We start from the raw sequence: 21,549 nt of genomic DNA on the forward strand, positions 1-21,549 counted from the left end.
ACCAACTCCCTACCCCAGGTTTAACAGATCTTTATTGAAATGAAAATCTTCAAGATTACCACTGTAAAGGCACCATGCTAGGTATTCAGAACATTAATGTAGAAGCAAAAAACTATTTTCTATGTGAAGATCTAGTGGAGTAATGGCGTCCTGAGCAGAGAATGAAGTCACTGTGTGTGTGTGTGTGTGTGTGTGTGTTGTAATCAGAGCTCCTCTGTTGTTTCTTGTCATAGCAGTCGCTTGTACATGCATGTGGCCGTGAACAAATATTGGTATTTCAGGTATTGGGATGAGATCTGTGTGGAGACAATACCAACCCACTTTTTTTTAGTATTTAGACGTATACTGAAACATGGCGTGCACAGAGAAGCTCAGATTACAACACACACACAGAAGGAAAGTGACCTCATTCTCTACTCAGCATGCCATTTCTTCATTATATCTTTACATAGGAAATATTTGTTTGCTGCTACATTAATGTTCTGAATATCAAGTACAGTGACTTTAAGTTTTAAAAAAAAGATCAATTTAAAAAAAAAGAGTAATTGAAACCTTTTTCACAGATAGAGCTTAAGTACTCAGGGGTTTCAAAGTCTGAGACTGTGGGAAAACAGTCAAATGCCCCCAATAAATACTGCATTTCTGAACTATCGCTTCAACCAAATCACTCTATTTTATGTGATCTTCTCTGTGAGAACTACTTTGCTTCACTCAAACATATGGCTGAGATCATTTTGACACATTTATCCTGCGATTGTTTTCATGATCTGCTCTGATCTGCAACATGTTGCTTCAGGTTATTTTGAATTAAACTAACGAAAGGGAAACATGCAAGATCTCTCTGTGCTTATAAGGAAAAAAGGTATTTGAGGACCCCTACAACTACAAAATAATTTACATTCACTATATATTATTTATTTTCATTTATAATTTTTTTTCCCATTTGCTTTCATTTGTTACTTATTAATATTATTTATTTATTTTCACTTATTATTTTTCTATTCACACTCATTTGGTACATAATATTATTATTGATTTATTTTCACTTTTTTATTTGCTTTCATTTGTTACAAATTATTATTATTTATTTATTTTCACTTATTATTTTTCCCATCAGCTTTCATTTGTTATATATTATTATTATTTATTTATTTTCACTTATTATTTTTCCCATCAGCTTTCATTTGTTATATATTATTATTATTTATTTATTTTCACTTATTATTTTTTCTATTCACGCTCATTTGGTACATAATATTATTGATTTATTTTCACTTTTTTATTTGCTTTCATTTGTTACATATTATTATTATTTGTTTATTTTCACTTATTATTTTTCCAATCAGCTTTCATTTGTTACATATTATTATTATTTATTTATTTATTTTCACTTATTATTTTTCCCATCAGCTTTCATTTGTTCTATATTATTATTATTTATTTATTTTCAATTATTATTTTTTCTATTCACGCTCATTTGTCACATATATTATTATTGATTTACTGATTTATTTTCACTTATCATTTTTTCTATTTGCGCTTATTTGTTACATAATATTATTATTGATTGATTTATTTATTTTAACTTATTTTTTTCTTTTCGCTTTCATTTGTTCTTTTTTTTTGTTGGTATACAATTTAAGTTATTTTAAGTCACCCTCCTTATCCAGTGTGCCTTGTGTGAATGTTAAGGAGTTATTGTCATGTTTTCTGCGCCATGATATTGTAAATTAATTTCTTTCCCATTAAAATAAACGGTTATTTTGAGCTCCTCGGTGGGCGGGGCGCTGACTCCGACCAATCAGAGACGCTCTTACACAGGAACTTCCTGCTCCGCGCAGAGGAGCCTGGACGCTGTTTTTTTGTCAGCTGGTCGCTCCCAGCTACGTCAACTTTCTAACAAGACAACAACAAGTTAACTTTTGACTTTATTATGACCAGCAGCGAGCTTTAACAATGAGTGAAACGAGGACTCGCGCTCCACGGCGCGTGGTTGACAGACTTTAACTCCTCCAGCCTCATGAAAGACAGACTTTGATTGTCCTAGCTTGCTGGCTAACGTTAGCTATTTGTCTGGCGAGTTGCCGCTGACATGTCCACTACTAGAGAGATGTTTTCACGGCAGACATACCGTCACCCGCCGGTGACCGTGAAGCAGGAGCAGGACGACGACTCTGACGCGGAGGAGACTCACCTGCTGGGGCTGAGGAGGTCCGACGGGCTGGAGTCTCAGATCATCCACAGCGGACACTTCATGGTGTCCTCGCCCCACAGCGAGCACCCTCCGAAGAAAGGCTACGACTTCGACACTGTCAACAAACAGACCTGTCAGACTTACCACTTCGGCAAAGCGAGCACGTCGCACATCTCCATAGACGCGTCACTGACAAAGCTCTTTGAGTGCATGACTCTGGCGTACAGGTACGTTGTTATAACACATGCATTTTCACTGCAGCGCCCCTTGAATCCTGTGCAGATCAGAAAAGTCAGGCGTGGTGGGACAAACTGCCATGAAATTGCAGTCACGAGTCTCCTCTTCCTGTAACTTCCTGCCTGACCTCTCGTGACTTGTGGTAGAGGAAGTACTCTCAGACCCTTTACTTTAAAAAGGCCACATATTATGCTAATTAACAGGTTCATACTTGCATTTTGAGTTTCTACTAGGGCGTGTTTACGTGCTTTAATTGTCAAAACAGGTTATTTTCCCTAATAACGTGTGCCTGAATATACCTGTATTCATTCTCTGTCTGAAACGCTCCTGTGTCTTTAAGAACACCTCCTGAAAAAGCCCAGTCTGCTCTGATTGGTCAGCTTTTCCAGGTCTTCAGCATCTGCGCTCTCTGTGTCTCTGTACTGTCATTGCAGCCGGGAAATTGCTGTAACTGTATCCACACTTTCTACACAGACCAACACTTTATGTATAAATATATATATAAATCTATATATTCATAACAAAAGTTATCTCAGGACACTTTACATATGGAGTAGGTGAACCCTAACCTGACTCCGCCAGATGGATTGATTCGCATGATTCGCATTTGCTTTATATCCATCTGGGAACTCTCAGCTGGAGATCTTTTGGTTGCTGATTGGATCAATCATCTGTCTATCCCCACCTATGTTGGTGATAGACAGGCCAGATCAAAGAAACTATGACGTACTAACAGATCGTCGAGGCAAAGTAAGCAAAGGATATTTTGCCGTTTGTGTAACTTGAATTTACGGATAAAAGGCACAATTCCGGTGCCTGGTCCATGTTCCAACACAAGGGTCCAAGAGTAAAAAAGCGCTAGTGAGCGGCTGCTTGATAGCTGCGCTCATCTCATCCGCAGAACCCGCCATGTTGTTTACACTGAACAGTCGCTTCTCTTTGCGTCACACTTCAAGACGCCTCAAAACCAACACTGATTGGTTCAGTCGCTTTGGGGTAACCTTCTGCAAATTACTTACTCATGTTACTAGACTGAACTGCGAGTAAAATACAATGGAGCTCGCAAGATCAGGACGGTCTCACGAGACTAACAGAGGCCCACACTATGAATTATTTATGGTTTACATAGACCCAACAATTCCCCCATGAGTATCAATCTTGTGCACACAGTGGCAACGAAAACCTTCCCTTTAACAGGAATAGAAACTTCAAATAGACCCAGCTCTATGCAGGACGGCCATCTGTCTTGACCGGATGGGGAAGAAAAGGAGAGAGAAAGAGACATCACATCACAACCGTACAGAAGTCCTGGCGGCTTTTTTAAATACACAGTGCACGCGCCCTGACGAGATCTCGATTGGAGAGCGCGGAGAAGCTCAGTATTAGAGGGGGAGGGGTGTGAGAGTTGTAAACATTAGGAATTTGAGGAGTCAACTCGATCTGCTAGACTTGCCGACTACAGCTTTAAAATGCCAGCAATCAAAGTTTGCAGATAAAAACAAGACTAATATCAGAATCACATTTATTGGCCAAGTACGTGTGAACGACACAAGGAGGTCTTACATTGCTCTCAATAAACTAAAAAGCAGAAACAGACCTACAGCTAAAAAGGAGGACAACAAAGCTGAACAAATACATGGGAGAAGAGACAGAACTGTACTTCTATATGTACTCAAGTATGTCAAACTATAGGCGGAAAAATATTTTATATTGTTAAAGATAAAGACCAATGGCCAACAATAAAAATAAATAGTATATACAAGTGAAGTGCTTTGTAAGTCGTAAACAATACAAGTATTGCAAATAAATAAATGCTGAATTTATTTAATCATGGACTGGACGATTAGTTATGTACAGTATGTGCATGTTTATATATCTAAATACTCTGTACAGCATGTAGTAACATCAGTAACAGATATGTACATATTTAAAAGTGGTGCATTAAAACTGAAATACATAATATGAGCATTATATAATATAATAATAATAATATAACTTATTGTTAATGTAATAGTATGTATGACATTATCAGATTGTTGTATGGTTGAGCCTGTTTAAACATATGCACAATGTCCAGTTGTCACCGACAAAGGGGTAGGACTCCCTCCTAAAGGTCACAAGATAAATCCGGGGGAGTCACAAGATGATTAATGTGGTACGCAAAAAAAGAGCTCTGCCACAAAAATGTAGTTTCATATTTCCTTTTGGATCGTTTTACGTCTTTGTGCCCCAACTGTTATTTGAATGAAGCCATCTGAGAAGTTTAGAGAGGAAATGCTAACACGCAGACATCTGAAGGATGAAAAGAGCCATAAAGATTGGAAATCACTGGTTTAATCCATGTGTTTTTTAAATACATGTAGTGTAAAAGTATAATGTTTCCCTTTGAAATAAAGCAGATTATAAGTATAAAGTAGCATAACATGGAATTTCTCAACTAAAGTACCTCATATTTGTACTTATACAGTCCAGTACTTGAATAAACGTACGTGTAACTGCGCACCACCACTGGTTTAGTGTGTAATTCTCATTACATCATGACATTATGAGCACTGAGGACAGGGTCTGATCACACTCTCATTGGTGGAAGGATTTCGGTTTGCTATTAGAGACAACTGTAATCTTTCAGCAAGAAACTAACTGCCATCCAGGAGAGCTTTAGCATGCGTTGCCAAAAGTTTCCACGGGCTGTGCAAGTCTTCAATCTTATCTAACAGAAGATTTGACATCCTTCCTCTTGTCATGACCGAATAAATATCGTTTTGTTTTGATTGTGCTGCTGACACACTGGCAGGCACAGCTTCTTTTTTTACATTATTAACCCCCCCGGGTGAAAACCACTATTTCACTTATCAGTTAGGTGAATTTTGTATTTATAGTTTAGTCTCTACTATGTAATTCATAATGCAGCCGAGTGTCCTGAAAAGCCAAAAACAAAGTTTATATGCTTACAATTCAAACTAAAAGGTGCAAATTAAAGTTGGGTTTAAATGCAGTTGCTGTTAACAACATATTCAGAGGTGAGTTATAAAGAAAGCGTTACCATGGTTCTCTGTTTACTGTAGCGTTGGTGCAGAGCCAGCTGCTCAGAGGATTCCCTCGACTTTGCAAATGGCACCAACTTGGATTCATCTAGAATACTATTTTTAGACCAGGAAAGCACTACTACCAGTGACTGTTCTGCTGTTGTCATTCATCTGAAACCATACATGATAAGTATTTATGTAAACGAGAGAGCCTTTACTCACACCCACAGTTACTGTAGGAAACTCAAAATACGCTGTGAAAATGGTTTTCTCATTCTAAATAAAAACAAAAACCAAACTAAATCAATATCAAACCAAACTAAAATAGTATTACCTTGTTAAAAAAAACTAAGAAAAATGGACATAAATTAATTCCAGTCATAGTTGTTTAGCTATAATATTTCACTAGCGAGAGAAGGAGACGGCATGAATATTCGTCAACTCTCGTGACATTGAACCACAGAAATTAAACAGACTCTTGAAAAGACTGAGCTGTGCTGCAATTTCTTCACATCGGACACTAAAGTAGCAAGAACATTAAACATAAATCATTAAGGCCCTATACAGTTCTCCAACCATTTATTTTATATGTAGCTACATATTTCTGAGACATTATTGGGCTGTTAAGATGTAAAACCATTACCAATTTCCATTTCCGTCAAACAAAACAGACAACGGCTGAATCTGTGAACAATTACGAATACTTCTTTCTACGGTGAGACAACTTTTCATGGGGAAAGCTGTAAAATTAAATTACTTTTTTTTTTTTTATCTGTTCAGACAACAGGGGACACAGCACTGCCCCGTTATAGAAATACGAGGTTTAGACCAGCGCGTACCTGAAAATCGGGCGTTAAGTCACAACTTAACAGGCGGATACCTGGCCCTAACAGAAACAAACTAAGCTACTGTAAAACTAAACCTTTCTGAAAAACTGAAACTAAACTAAAACTAGCAAATGCACTCTGAAAACTGACTAAGATTCAATTGAAAAGTCAAAACTATTACAACTTCCTCACAACAATGACGTTGATGGATCTGCAAAGTTTCCCCCCATAATACTGCCTGTTTTCTACTCATTCACCAAATTTGACTACAAACAGGACCTACTTATGGAAACAGCCTTTTCTTTTCCAAAGGACTTGAGGACATAAGCACACAAATGACGACGGGCAAAGACTGGACAGGAACGACAGACTTTAACAGGAAAGGAAGGAAGGAAAGAGGGCAACTGTGAGCTAACCTTTTTAAACTTCCCAGTCAAAGCAGATTGGAAATGAGAAAAATAAGTTATTACAATTTTTGTTCTTCTGTTCGGTTAAAATGAAACAAACTTTAGCGCACTAGCATTAACGTTCATACCAGCGTTCTTTGAGTCCACAGAGTTTGAACTTTGTTACGTATTATTGCCTGTTTGACTGAGAACTAAATTGTTAATAGACCGTCCACAGCTCCAGTTTGTCATTGTGCTGTAATTTGACATAATGTAGCCATTCACCGTGCAAACTGATGACCTGCTCCGATGTCACCTTGTTGTGCATTTCATAGCGCCCACGTGTTTCCACTCTGTTTATTTGACTCCTCGTCTCCGTATCACACTTGTGACTTTCATTCTAACTCGAGCGTGACCTTGACAAATTCCTCCTTGTTTGGTTTGCTTGCTTTATCTTTTGAAGTCTGTTCCGTACACTGCCAGTGTTGGTAAAGGTGACCTGTAGCTTTTTTCATCTAAAATTTCTCTTTAAATGACTTGGACGCTCAGCCTCTCGGGGTAGAGTTTAGCTTTTTTTCTGTTCCTGTGTCAAGAGGAAAATCATAATTTATGTCTGTAATGAGTACGTTTTTTGTGTCCCGTTTTATTTTCAAATTTACCTTCAGGGGCGGCCGGTGGAACAGTGGTTAGAGCCGTCGCCCCATGTAAAGGTCCTCGAGGGAGCGGTTGTGTGTTCGACACTGACCTGTGGCCCTTTGCTGCATGTCTCCCCCCCTCTCTCTCTCACCCCATTTCCTGTCTGTCCTAAATAATAAAGGCTTAAAAAGCGATATATTATTTTGTAAAATGGACACAAAGCCTAGTCTATAGGCATTAGGAGCCACATTCAAAAAAGACACAAAGAGTCCATCATTATACTTAAACGGTGCTCCCCTCCTTTTTACTAAGTGGACACTGGCTCAGTGTTACAGCGTGCAAGCGTCACTTTTAGATATTAAGGTCTGGAGTCCTATTTAATAGTGTCAACATCAGGTTTGTAAGCTTACTCAAGTTGATCAGAATAGAGTCATGATAAAACAAAGTTTGAAAGTCCCAGTCATGGTTTTGTGCCATAGTATTTTAATCTTCTATAAGAAAGAATATCAGGGCTTCTTCTGCTGATAACACAAAGGAGAGCACTGTGATCTTTGACAGTTGAGATATTGATGTTCTTGTACAAGTTAAACCATCATACTTGTTTCAAAGTTATTTCACTGCTAATGTTCTTGTCTTTTCAGTGGTAAGCTAGTGTCTCCCAAATGGAAGAACTTCAAAGGTCTAAAACTGCTTTGGAGAGACAAGATTCGCCTCAACAACGCCATATGGAGAGCCTGGTATATGCAGTGTAAGACTGTACTGTTTAATTGTAACATTTCTTTATTAAAAATGCATGCATGAAGACTTCAGGACCAAAATCTGGTTCAAGAATCTGAACTATTTATATTGATAGATCTGCATTTTGCCACATATTGCCCCTTTTCAGGATCCAGGATGTCACAAGGCTTTGTTTTTCCTCTCAGTTCACATGTGTATGTTTATTCAGATCTACACTTAACAGTACTCACCAACAGTATCTGTGAAATAATGAACTATTACAGTATGGAACTGGATTCTGCTTATTAGGATTTCAAGATAAATATTGTTTCGGTTTTTGCAACTTGCTACCACAGTAGTGGTTCGTTTACATGCCATGAGCAGTTTTGTGACAGTGACTGATAGCAACTCTCATTCTTGTCACAAAAATAAACACAAACTGGGTCAAGTGGTTTCATTTTCATCCAGTTTAAGCAACTTGTGTTGTAAGACGTTCAGATGTAATTGACCACTATGAAAAACGGCTGAGGGTGACGTTGACATTTTTTTTCTATCACTTCAGATGTGGAGAAAAGGGAGAATCCTGTTTGTCACTTTGCGACTCCTCTGGATGGAAATATGGACTTCCATCGTCCTGCAGAGGTAAAGACAGAAACGTGATCATTATGTGATGCCGCAACAGCAATACTGACTCTGTGCTGTTTCTCGTCATCGATAGATTTTATTTTCACTCTGGCAGAGTTTTATGTTTCCTTTCCCACTTCCTTTCTTTGTGCTGTGTTTGTTATGGACTATGGTTTATTTGCGATTGCCCTCTCTCTTCTGCAGGGCAGTGCCACAGAGGGGAAATGCTGGAAAAGAAGAATAGAAATTGTCATTAGAGAATATCACAAGTGGAGAACATACTTTAAAAAAAGGGTATTTTTTTTCCTTTTTTTTTTTTTACAAGTACATTGTAACAGTTCAGGGGGATACTGAGTATTTCATGTTTCCTGTTTGTTTGACTGGGCATGAAACATTAATATTTATCTCTTTTATAGTTACAGAAGCACAAGGATGATGACCTCTCAAGCTTGCTTAAGGTATGCAAAACTGCATCATGCTCAACCCACCAAAGCGCTGTTTGTACCAACATGAACATTGCTATCAGCATCTGTTCAGACGTTAATATTAATGCAATTAACCCGTTCTAACACAGTCACGCTCACATTATTATGTACTTTTTAACTGATCTTCTTTGACTATGCAGGGTTTGTACGACTTTATAAAAGTAGAATTTAAGCACTTTTGAAGCATTTTCGAGGCAGCTAACCAATGATTAAGATCTAAGCTTTTATCATCACATAAATTGTAACTATAAATGCAATTGCAATAGGTTCTTTCTGAGAGCAGATATTTGCTCTCATTGTGTAGCTGAAACACTAGATTTTGTTGAAAATCAAGGATTTCTTTCAGGTATATTCGAATTCAGACAGATTTCAAACCTTTAAAATGGTTAAAATATGTATGTTTAAGACTTTGTTTGAGCCTGTATGTAAACAAAGTCATATTGAAAAAAAAAATGTCCATATGCTGTATAGATTACATGATGTATTTTTTAAGACTAGTGCATGAAGTGTTGTTTATTAGTTTAGTACCCGTGTGTGCTGTACTCACCACTGCATGCTTGTGTGTCATTAACTGGCTTGGTGGTTGCATTTTGAACCCACAAAGGGACCAGAGGAGCAGTACTCGCTGTTTGGGGAAGTCTCTCCAGACATGCTCCGTCTCTCCTTTTACCAGGATGAAGAGACCGCTGCACGCCGTGGGCCTCGTAGACTTAACGACACACCTGCCCCTATGGAGATGGACCCCCTCTTTGACATGGATGTCCTGATGTCTGAGTTTTCAGACACGTTGTTCTCTACGTTGGCCTCGCACCAGCCCATGGTCTGGCCTAATCCAAGGGAGATTGGTAAGAAAATCATTGTCTATTTACATGAAATCAATTTTAATTATCTTTCTACCCACTCAATAAGCGATTTAATAATTGATTTGATTAACTAGTGCAGTGCCCCCCGAAAATTTTAGGGCCAGCTATAGCAAGCTACTTTTTCTAGCTTGGTCCACAGATGTTCTGTACCAAATGTGGTGATGAGGTAGTGACAAATTCAAACACAATTCAAAATGGCTTAAAATCAATCTAGACGCAGTTGTGGAATTTTTGTTTCTGAGAGTTACAGTCGTTCAAAGGTTACAGGCCAACACATAAAGTTTGTTTTTATAGCACCACCATAAGGCCAAATTGCACCAAATTTAACAGGGCACGTCCTTTGGTACCCAGCAATACACCCCCCCAAGTGTGAAGCAGATAAAACTTCTCAAGATATGTGCAGAACAGACAACGGGACACACACACAGAGCTTCCTTGCTTTATAGCTAAAGATTTGACCACTTTCATCTTACCTTCCATGCTCATGCAGGTAACGCAGACATGATCCAACCAGGACTCATCCCTTTACAACCCAACCTCGACTTCATGGACTCCTTTGATCCACTGCAAGGTAAGAGTGAGGCACCACCCATGGCTGCAGTAGTACTGCACACACACTAATAATGCACACTTTACAGGAATCAAGCGCACATGTTCCAGCCTACTTTAGCCTAACACAAAAGTAGCGTGGTTTTACTAACCCCTAGCTAACATAGAGACTCTTGTTCCAGACTTATTTCACAGCCTCCGTCAGCCCGTCTTCCCCTCTGTTTCCCCCACTGCATCATCTGTCACCTCTCTACCCAGCAGCAGCTCTCAGTCACAGGTAAACACCAACCCAAGGCACAGTCCCTAACACACACCACCATCATGAGAGTTTGTTCAAGGAGTGTGTTTTTTTTCCTAGATTCAAGACTGTTTGTTTTGGGGCGGGCGTTAATTTAAAGGGATTTCCAACACATCTTCTCCAATCACTCCTTCCTAATGTAGTCACACAAAAGAAGTCTGTGTAACAAAATAATATTACTAAACTTTATTTCCAAAGCACTTTTCATACATGACTCGCTCCTCAAACTGCCTAACTTTAAATCTGTAATCTATAATCTATTGAGAATCAAATGCTCAAAATGTGGCTTAATAATTTTTGCTTCTCTTATCATGCGGTTGTCGTCCTCCTTGAAGTTCTCCAAAAAGTAATTCATTTAGCCATATTTTCTTTTGGGTCCATAACTGCAGCTTGGTCATAGGTCCTGGTCTGACTTTTAGGTACAAAAAGACAACAGTAACTCTTTCTGAGAGCCGTACCAAAGACATATTTCGGCAGCATGTTAGTAAAGTTAAGGTCATGGTTATGGATAGGTTATGAACAAGTGAAATTATATTAATATCTATTCTTCAGTTTAATGGGCTTAATAAAAAAAGCAGTGGCATGACCTCTTTTATGTACTCGAGTTGAAACATAGGCTTAGAAATATATGGTGGATATAAAGACCGATGTAAATGCTGCTAGTTTGACAGAAATGTGTTCTAAATCCTGTCACACTCTTGTCTCTACCCTCCCTAACATTAAAAAGTGCCATTTGGAAAAGTAGAGTAGTGCAAGCTGGGAAATTTAAGCTGCATTATCAATATTGAGCAGCTAGAAAAATCAATTATTCAGTGATATTTGAATCAAGTCAAACTTATTTATTTAGCACATTTAAATGACAAATGAATCCACATTGTCTTTGCTGACAAATAAATGAACCATAGAAAAGGTTTAAAGTGTAGTAAATGCTAATATACGTATATGCAAAAGCTTACATAGAATTGCGTCGCTTCTGTTTCATATTGCACTAGAAGAAAGGACTAAATGTGTTTGTTCCCTTCTCCTTTGTCATCCCTTGGCAGGCCCCGTTATTGTCCTCCATGCTCACAAGCAACCACAGTATCCTACATACCATACAAAACTACATGCATCTGTTTCCTGGGCAGGTGGCGCCCAGTGATCCAGCAGTAGTTTCCTCAGTCTCTCAGGCTTTAACCCATGATCCTCTGGCGCAGTGCCTTCCAGGTCAGGACATGGCCTCAGCAGCAGCCATGGTCCCATCCCCCTTGGACAATACCTCAGCACTGAATGAGACTGTAGCACCGTCTGTAATTACACACACGGCCTCCTCTACTGTCACACCCAGCGATGCAGCAACCACCTTCAGCCAAGCCCCAGGGTATAGCTCCATATCCACACATCAACCTCCAGCTCCTCCTTCCCATCTCCAGCCTTTGGCCCCTTTACCCACCACTCCTGTCCAACACCCTCAGACTTTTGCCCTGCCTCGCCCCTTTCAGTCACCCAGTGCCAACAATAACCACCTCATCCTCACAGGTCTGTTGTTTCTGATGTCACGATCAAGATATTGGTCCTCTATTTGGAGAAAACGTGCATTCAACATTCATTTGATCTGTCAGTGAAGTTTTAACATAACAAAAGCCTTTATTTGTTCCCAGAGTGGAATCATAGACAGAAATGAGTACAGATAAACAGAGACATTAAGATAAATTAATTATATAAAAATAAAAAAATATAGGAGGTATATATATATATATATATATATATATATATATAACTAGTATGAGAGAAGAAGTATAAAAGGAATTGAGTTAATAAAGTTAAAGTGGCATGTATGATTAATAGCAGCAGGTCTACTATACAGTATATGTAACCTCTGTACACCGGAATGATATATATATTTACTATGATTAAGCAATACTTAATCACAGCAAAATAGAAACAAATAAATACACTGTTGCCCATAAAGTTGGAATAAATTATGTTGGACCTCTTCTCATGAAATGATTGTGACAATGTAATTTATTCTTGTTAGATTAAGTGTGTATATTCTCAAAAATGTGTTGATCAATCTCTTCCAAACATATTACAGTGAAAATTAAACAACATATAAATAAAATCAAAAGAAGAATGTGTCCGAACACAAAATTATTCCAACTTTATGGGCAACAGTGTATAATAAAGTATCGGATGTATGGTGCAATGTAGTAGTAATAGTAGTAATAGTGGTTGTATAATACTGTAATCATTTAATGTACAATACACAATATAGTTACATGATGTAGTACAGCAATATAACATGGATTAAAGCTAAAGCCAACTAAAGCCTTTCCTATTCAGTCAATATAGTTTAAATAGTTTACAACCATTTTTGTACATCTAAGTCACTGTAGAAGAAAACATCTGCTGGCAGATTTCCACTCCAACCGTTTTGGTAGTTGCATAATCTGAGGGAAATGATCAGAAACAACAAACTCCATGTTTTTATTTTTTATTTGTTCAGTCAAAGAATCTCCAAAAGTTCAACATTTTCAGGATTTTAGGACAAAAAAAGTATAAATATACTTGATATGCTTGCTCTAATGTAGTATCAAGCTAATATAAAGCTAATAATATCTAAAACAGTTGGTCACAGTCCATAATCTGCACCCTGACTTTTTGAACAAGGGTGCCCTTTGCTTTGTTGAACAGCCCATCTTTGTAAAATTGAATATAGAGAAAATCACTAAAGAAAAAGGCCAGGGAGACCCATATGTCAAAGTCATAACTCATTTATTGTTGTTCACATATAAATGCACATAAAACTAACACTGTCAACTTACTGTCAACGTTGATCCTCTCAGCCCCTTTCCAAGGTCATACCAATGCTGTAATTGTGACACCAACACCTCTGAAAGCAGATGTGGTCCATAATACTGGAGTGGTCATCACTCCTTCTCCACTCGGAGGGGTATGTTTTCAGCTATTAGTGGGCCATTTTCTTACAAAACGTAAAACATATACATTTGTGCATAGATCATAAATGTGAACTTGGTTTCTTCTCTATTTGTTCTCTTTTCATGTATCTCAGGCTCCTGGATATAACGTTGTGTCAAAGATAAAGAAGTCTCCGCAGCCGATTCTCCCCAAAGGAAGGTCTTATTCTTCCAGCCGCAAAAATCAGAAAGCCTCTTCTAGTGTCGGTGAGACTTCACTCTACTCCTCTAAAAGCTCATCATAACTCCAAAAACACAACTTGTTACAAGTTTGTCTGTTTTTTCTTTCCAGGGGACAGTCAGCGAGGATCGCATCAAGGATCACCATGTGGGTTAGATCAAATTCCTAGTCCCCAGTCACTGATCAGCAGCAGCAGCAGCAGCATAACTCTGATAAAGAATGAACAAAATCAGGTTTGTGTTTGCATTTTTACATTCAAAGCATCTATTGAGGCTTTTGAATGAAGCTTTGTATGTTTGTTTAGATTTTATGATGGCAAATTCTAGCTTTCAGACTTTACAACGCTCTGGAGTTGTTAGAAATGTTTGGATCACACAAGTCAGAAACTGACTTACGCAGCAGCTGCTTTGTCACAGCCACAGCCACTGCAATATAATTATAATAATAATAGTAATAGTATAATGCTAATAATATTAGTGTAGCCTAATCTTTATATGCAACTGTGCAGGAATTTCAGGTTTAAATAGAATAAATAAGCATGCAAATTTAGAAACAAAACAACCTGCACATCATTCACATGTTGATTTAGAATTCAAATGTAAACTTTATTATCAAAGCTGAATTATTCGGTACAGCCCTAATCAACGTAAATGATTTGCTGGTGTGATCGCTACATGTTTATTATGAATATTATTATTGGAATGTTATATTGTCATCTCACAGGTTTGGGGAATGCTTTAAAATTATTTTGAATTATAATTAAATGTCACTTTTGCGTCAAAGCGTGTAAAATGAAAGCCATAAATACCTTGGCGAATGTATAATCCTGTTCGTTACATCAGTAGCATGTCATTTCTTCCTCGATAAAACATGACACAGTGAGCCTCTGTGTAATATCTCCACTGCTTTTTTGTGACAGAGCCGGAGGGGACACACATCTGCTGAGCAAAAGAGGAGATCGAACATAAACATCGGCTTTAAAACACTCTGCAACTTGGTTCCCACTCTGAAGTCACAATTGAATGTAAGTCTGTGTGCCTCCGTATCTGCATAAAACATCCATAATAGATTCATGAAGTTCACTATTTTTGGCCACATTTGTGCACGGTTTTGGCTTCATGTATAGTCCTAAATATGTAATTTACTTCCTCCCTTACTACCATATTCATTAACATTGTGCACTTAGATCAGCTATGCAGTCACAATGCAGAAGACAGTGGATCACATTGGGAAGCTCCAACAGGAGAGGCAGCAGATGCAGGAAGAGGTCAAGAGACTGCGAGAGGAAATAGAGGAGCTCAACACCTCCATTAAGTAGGTTAAAACGTTGTACATGCAGCATACAAAAGTTGCAAAGACACATTAAATGAACAGTTTCTGTCTCTTCTCACTGCTTAACCACAGCTCCTGTCAAGAACAGCTGCCTGTGACAGGCGTGCCCGTCAGGCGGAATCGCTTCAACCACATGCAAGAGAGGTTCGACGAATATGTAACAAACCGCACTCTTCAAGACTGGAAGTTCTGGATTGTATCCTTCAGTCAAGTTGCACTGCTGCTTATTAATAACAGAGTGTGATGTAAGCATTTGGCTTTGATTCATATCAGACTGATACATGACAGAATGATTATATCCTGTGTCGGGCACAGTGATGGCAGACTTAGAATACAAAGTAAATGTTACACAACTGAAACATTTTAAAATCTTAAAATAGCTATCGCTCTTGAGGAAAACCAAGCTGCTTTTATTCCTCTTATATAAAACTTCTTTAAACTTTTTCAGTGGCCACAGTGCCGACAGGGTTTAAAATATATGAATACAAATTCACTGTGACAATTTAACCAGTCACACTGTATTTTAGAAGGCGAATTGCTTTGTTGCAGTAGCCAGGTATTTGTTCTCTGGTGCGCTAATTATCTTTGACAGAGCTGTACACCTTTATACCGTGTGCAGTGAATCCATTATACCAAGACAATGCAAAAACTACAATTTAATGACTGCTTTTATTTCTAAACTTTTTTTTAATCAATGAACCCAAATCAATCTCTGAACGTGTTAGTTGCATACTTTTTATGCTAAGCAACTGACCGTTTGAAGCATGAAGTGGTAAAAGCTACAGATGCGCACGTTAGAGTCTGGGCCTCACACAGTTGGTCAGGCAGAACTGCATTAGTCTCACTCTGTGGTAGAAATCATCCTTGACTATCACCCATTATAGTTCAGCATCATTATCAAGCCTCTCTTTGAGTCATTTAACGAGTTGGTGTCAACTACAAGCAGGACAGAGCTGTGTCAGACCACACTGCAATGGCTCGACCGTCACTGCTCCCTTCCAGCGCTCAGACCCAGTAAGTAAAGGACTTTTTCTTGTACACATCCAGATCAAACAGACACACAGATTTACTGTACATGACCAGCCCACCTCCTTTCAAACACTCACTGAGTGACAAGGCAGAAATGATACAGACAGTACCCGAAGACAGGCTTTACAACCAGAACAGAACAATATTCCGTGAGTGAAGAAGAAAATTGATTTACACAAGGTTGTCAACCAACTGGCTAGAAGTTTTCAGATAAATTTAAGGAACAGCAAGGGACTTGGTTGTTTATAACCAAATTGTGAACCAGCTACGTGGTCGCAGTGTACTCCGCAACAGTGTGTTGTGTGCTACATGTGAGACAGGGCAACTTTGGACAATGTCCTTATAGTTGCAACAGAAAGGATCAGTAGTTGTGGGTCTTCCATCTGCAAATACAAGACATCCGCTGTATGTAATGCCTGTGTGTAATACTTCTTATCTGCCACTATCTCTGTTTACTATAAGCAGTTATCCGGCAACCACAACGTGACAGGAAATTTAATAGTATTTTTTTAATAATGTGTGAAGTGATTCCACCTTCTATCTCATGGGCAAAAGCTGCGATGATCACACTTTCCAATAGTTTTATTTTTACACTTTTGTGGCTCTCATAATGTAAGTTGATGTCAAAAGATTTTTATCATTAAAAGTTACTCCATGTCTAGAGGGGCTGTCCCCTTCAAATTTAATTGTACACAAGTCTCGGTGTCCTTCGCTCAAATAATTGGTTGTAAGTGAATAAATGAGTGTCAGTGAGTCACTATCCATGGCATGACACACGGTTTTTATGCATTATGGAGTGTTTAATGCAGCAGTCATGAAAAAGTCCTGGTGACACATCTCCCCACACTGTCCTGGAAAACCATTGAATAGAAAATTTTACACTAGACCCAGAGCATTGCCTCCCACCCAGGCATTACAAATAGTTCAGTCATAGTTGAGATATTGAGCTGCCAAATCGCAAATCAGTTGGGAAAAATTGTGACTCAAGTATACACACCTACTGTCGCCTGGGTCCGTATTTTTGAATCCGCTCATTGTACCTCGTTGACAATTCTGTCTGATATCAGCTGCTACTGTGTATCACTCTGTAACGATACAACAGTTAGCCTCAAAATGCTGTGTTTTACAGTCAGTGTTTTTTTTTGTTTTTTCAGTGGTGCTGAGTACCCTTCGCCAGCTGAGCACAACCACGTCCATTCTTACTGATCCATCCCGGCTGCCTGAAGAAGCCATCCTGGCCGTCACACGCACAGACACACATCCTTGCTCTCAGAGGAGGTGAGCTGACCCAAAAGCCACATGAACCTTTAAACAACTATCGTCAAAATGGCAAATCACTAGTTTACCTAATAGCCCATCAGCAAGGTCACCACGTCTTCTACAGATGCACGACATCCCCAAAGAACAAATGTCATGACACTTTTTTACTCTGTATGTACGACGGTCATACATTTGTTCTGTTGTACAGTGATTCTTGGGAATGATGTACAAAGGGAGCCCTATCTTTGACATTACATTTGTAACAATTATGTACAAATGGGTTTTATCATATTTCATTTGAATGACTACTACTACAAGATCTTTTCAAAACTTTATTGAAAGGTGGTACTGGTAGTTTGCTTTTTATTTAAATTGAAATGACTTTTGTAATGTAAAAGCACACTATTGTGTTTAAAAAGGGAAATACTGAGTGACTGTTCATTTTGTATTCTCTCTCAGTTGTATAAAGTGTATGGATAGGATGCTTTTTGAATGTGGGATTTTTTTATAGTAGTCTATAGTTTGTGTCTTTTGGAGGCACTGGAACTTCCCAGAAAGGTTTTACATCAGAATGTAGACGATCACCTGAAACATGGTCGTTGCTTAAAAGAAAACTTTACACTCAAAATGATAATTTTATATCACTTACTCACTGAGTGTTGCCTTGAATTCGTGAACAAAACTCTTTTTTTGAAGCCTGCCTCCATGGTTAACAGAGAATTGGAAAAAAAGAAAAGTCTTGATGCTTTAAAGAAACATGTTCACATTTAACAGAAAATAATATCGAAGCATCTGTTTACAAACGGGTGCAGCATAGTCTCGCTTATCCAGTCGGATGATCAGTACTTCCCAAACACGTGCGTTTTCTCTCTTTGTCTTCATTCAAAAGTTTTGTAAATAGTAAAAAGGTTTTAGCGATAAGATCAAGTAATTGGGGAGTAATGAGCATATGACTGGATAAATGAGACTTACACTGCACGAGTTGTGTGTTGTAAACAGATTTTTTGTTATAGTTTCACGTTCAATGTGTTCCCCTATTACTGCAATACATCAAGATTTCACTGTGGTTTTTATTTTTTTCTGTTCCACATGGAGGCATGCAACAAAAACAAAGTCTTCTTCATGAAATTATACCTGGAGTAGGCAGGGTTTTTGTTTGGCAATATTGGGCAAAAGAAATCTACAATAACATTTAATCATATTGTAATTCAACTGTTCTGGGAGAAAACTAGACTGCTGCACTTCCTCTTGGCTCTGTTTTCAGGCTTTATAAAGTCTAACCGGGACAGGAGGCTCAAAGCAGAGAGAGAGTGAGCTCCAGGAAGAGGTCTCACTCTACTTCAAATTCTGGCGTTTTGTTGTTGTTTTGTCTTACCTACTGCAGCTTTAAGTCAACCCTGGATGAGTAACTGATATATATAACTGGTCATTTTGAGGGCGAAGTATTCATTTACTTCATACAAGCTTTATTATCTTTCCATCCCTCATTTACTCAGGTGAGTTTTATTTTGACAGTTAAAAATAGTGGTTTCTTGGTTTTCTGTCGATGCTGAACATATTCCTTCATTCTTTGCTTGCTCTGCCCGATTCAACTGCAAATTGTACAAGAAAGCAGTCATTTTAAACACAGTATGTCACATACATGGGTTTCTATTGGGCAGGTCACCGCATAATGGAGCAATATTACTTACAGCCCTCATAGGGAGCAAAACTGAAATAGCAGTGCAGATTATATATATTCACATGTACAGTGTTATAAGATATAAGCTGAATGCACAGTAGTGTTGTAGGGGTCTTCCCTGTTCTTTGTTGGTCACTCAGGGCTGGTCAACGTAATTATTCTCCATGCAGCTATAAACATTTCGAGTCAGCGTCCTTCTCAGCAGGTAAACATGTCTGTGTAAGGGTGCAGGTTACATCACATGGTCTGATTTACTGATGTTTCATAGTAAAACTTATTTATAATGTCTGTTAGAGCTGAAGTAACTTCCTATGAAGAATACTTTTTGTTCCCACATTTTCTGAAACTGTTACTGTATCCTGACAGCAATAAAAGACCGACGATCCGTGAAATGTCGCTCTACCTCCACCTTCTGCTCCCTCTCTGCTCCTAATGGCATCTGATAGACTCTGACCTGCCCGAACAGACAACCAATCAGAGCCACGTACAGTGACCAAGTCCAGCCAAAACCAAGCCGACTGGCCAGGCAAACGCTCTCATTTTCCAGCTTAATGGTAGATTGAAATATATTTCAGAAAAAGCAGACGGGAAGCAGAAGGTGGATGTGGAGATATATGGCTTTTTCACAGATCGTCCGTCTCCTTGTGCTGTCAGGATAGAGTTACAGAGATACAGTTTCAGCGAATGCAAAAAATGTTTTACATAAAGTTAATCCAGCTTTAATGACAGACGGGAGAAATCATTCAGTCTGCCCTGTGAAAAGACGCAGCACACAGAAAGAGACAAAAAGTCACATCCAAGTGTAGTTAAGCCGTCCATTCAGTTCATATTTTTTGTGGCTGCGCTCTCTGTTGACTGCTTGAGAATTAGACACTGTGCCGATCAGCATGTCTGATGTACAGCCTTAAAGTCAAACAAAGTGCCCTTCCTCTGCACTCCTCAGGCACACGTCAATTTTGTAAGTTTTGCTTGTACTTTTTTTTTTCTGCAGAACAACTCTGTTTACTGAGTTTTATGGTAGCAAATGGCACCACTGATAGTTCTTATTTGATGATCGTGCAACTTTTGTGTGTTTTTATTGTGGATTGCGAATGTCTTTAAATGGGTGGTTTTACTTTTTTACAAGATAGAAATAATGTCGAAGTAAGACGAGAAAAGCAGTCATCAAAATTCAACATATGATGCAATATTTAACTTATGACAGAAGCCCCAATGTTCCACAGCAGCGTGGCATTTGTGTGGTCATTTTATTGATTTATTTTTTGTCTGTCATCCTCTGATTTTAAAATGTTTGTCATACCAGGTAGAGTTTCCAACTATAGTTTCAGTGAGTGGGTCTTGTACCTGATGAGGATGTACAGTAGCCTGTATCTTTGCAGATTGTATCTGCTCATGTTGGTTCTTCCCAAATTTAGTGTTGTATTTAATTTGTTTTAAGAAGTAAAGATGTTTTCTATGTGCTGCATCTGTTTGTTTTTTGTTTGGTTCCCAATGCAACACGTTTTTAAAATGCCTTAATGATTGTGAAACACAATAAAAGCACCAAAAAATGAAAAGCTTGACTTAATTTATTTTCAATTAATGTCACTTTGGTTTGAATAAATATCAGATTAGTTATTAGTTATCAGATACTGATATGAAGAAATTAACTTTAAAGCAACTTCCACAACCTGATGAACACTTCACAATTTAAGTTAAATAAATAAATAAATAAATATTCGCGCTAAGCAGTGAAATCAAAACTTCGCTTTGCTGAGCCTCTGGTCCAGAAGCTCCAGCAGACATCTGACATACTCATAACTGCCCGTGTGCTGCTCAAAGGAAGGGAGGCTGCACTCCCGACGGGCTGTGGGGTCGCTCGTCGGCCCTTCCACATCCTGAGCGATCTGGCTGATCGTTAGCAGCTGAGGCGACACCTCCGGGGTCAGCTGAGATATTTCCAGCATGTAGCAGCGGAAGGATGAGAGGTGGTGGATGGTGAAGTTGTGCTGGTCCGGCCCCACCAGCTCCGTGGTGTTCAGGAAGGTGCAGGAGAAGTTCTGAAGAAGTCCGGGTTCAGCCTACAGGAGACGGACTTGGTCAGTGGGTGTCCACATCAATAAGTTATATTTTATACCAAGGAGTGTAGAGTAACTCTACACTGAATTTACTCAAGGGTTTCTCTCACTGTGATTATAGCAGAGCTCAATGCCTAAAGAGTAACGTCAGTGGGTTTACGTTTGCCTTATTTACTGAATGTTAATTGTTACTGTGGGACATATAAAAAT

At 38.6% G+C, this 21,549-nt stretch overlaps 1 protein-coding gene across 4 annotated transcripts; it reads left to right on the forward strand.

The window, feature by feature from the left end:
* Positions 1 to 1,867: 1,867 nt before the first annotated feature.
* On the forward strand, positions 1,868 to 20,790 carry mlxip (MLX interacting protein). 4 transcript variants are annotated; one of them, XM_083912593.1, is made up of 17 exons: positions 1,868 to 2,421; positions 7,948 to 8,054; positions 8,586 to 8,665; positions 8,852 to 8,941; positions 9,064 to 9,105; positions 9,737 to 9,977; positions 10,486 to 10,566; positions 10,727 to 10,821; positions 11,886 to 12,360; positions 13,668 to 13,774; positions 13,895 to 14,006; positions 14,092 to 14,213; positions 14,900 to 15,004; positions 15,167 to 15,294; positions 15,385 to 15,508; positions 16,197 to 16,326; positions 17,496 to 20,790. In XM_083912593.1, exons 1-17 carry the CDS (start codon positions 2,093 to 2,095, stop codon positions 17,621 to 17,623), a joined length of 2,496 nt encoding a protein of 831 aa, XP_083768719.1. In that variant the 5' UTR covers positions 1,868 to 2,092; the 3' UTR covers positions 17,624 to 20,790. The 4 variants fall into 4 exon arrangements, with proteins under 4 accessions (XP_083768719.1, XP_083768720.1, XP_083768721.1 ...); XM_083912594.1 differs by having other exon boundaries at positions 9,806 to 9,977; XM_083912595.1 differs by lacking the exon at positions 8,852 to 8,941.
* The last annotated feature ends 759 nt before the right edge of the window (positions 20,791 to 21,549 follow it).

The sequence above is a fragment of the Echiichthys vipera genome, assembly GCF_963691815.1.
Source record: "Echiichthys vipera genome assembly, chromosome: 4".
Classification (NCBI taxonomy): domain Eukaryota; kingdom Metazoa; phylum Chordata; class Actinopteri; order Perciformes; family Trachinidae; genus Echiichthys; species Echiichthys vipera.

What these genes read in the sequence shown, in the direction of transcription:
- mlxip (XM_083912593.1), top strand. Translation starts at nt 2,093, where the DNA reads ATGTCCACTACTAGAGAGATGTTTTCACGGCAGACATACCGTCACCCG. An exon ending in GCCTAATCCAAGGGAGATTG is followed by an intron (nt 9,978 to 10,485) that starts GTAAGAAAATCA and finishes ATGCTCATGCAG; the next exon opens with GTAACGCAGACATGATCCAA. An exon ending in TAACCACCTCATCCTCACAG is followed by an intron (nt 12,361 to 13,667) that starts GTCTGTTGTTTC and finishes TGATCCTCTCAG; the next exon opens with CCCCTTTCCAAGGTCATACC.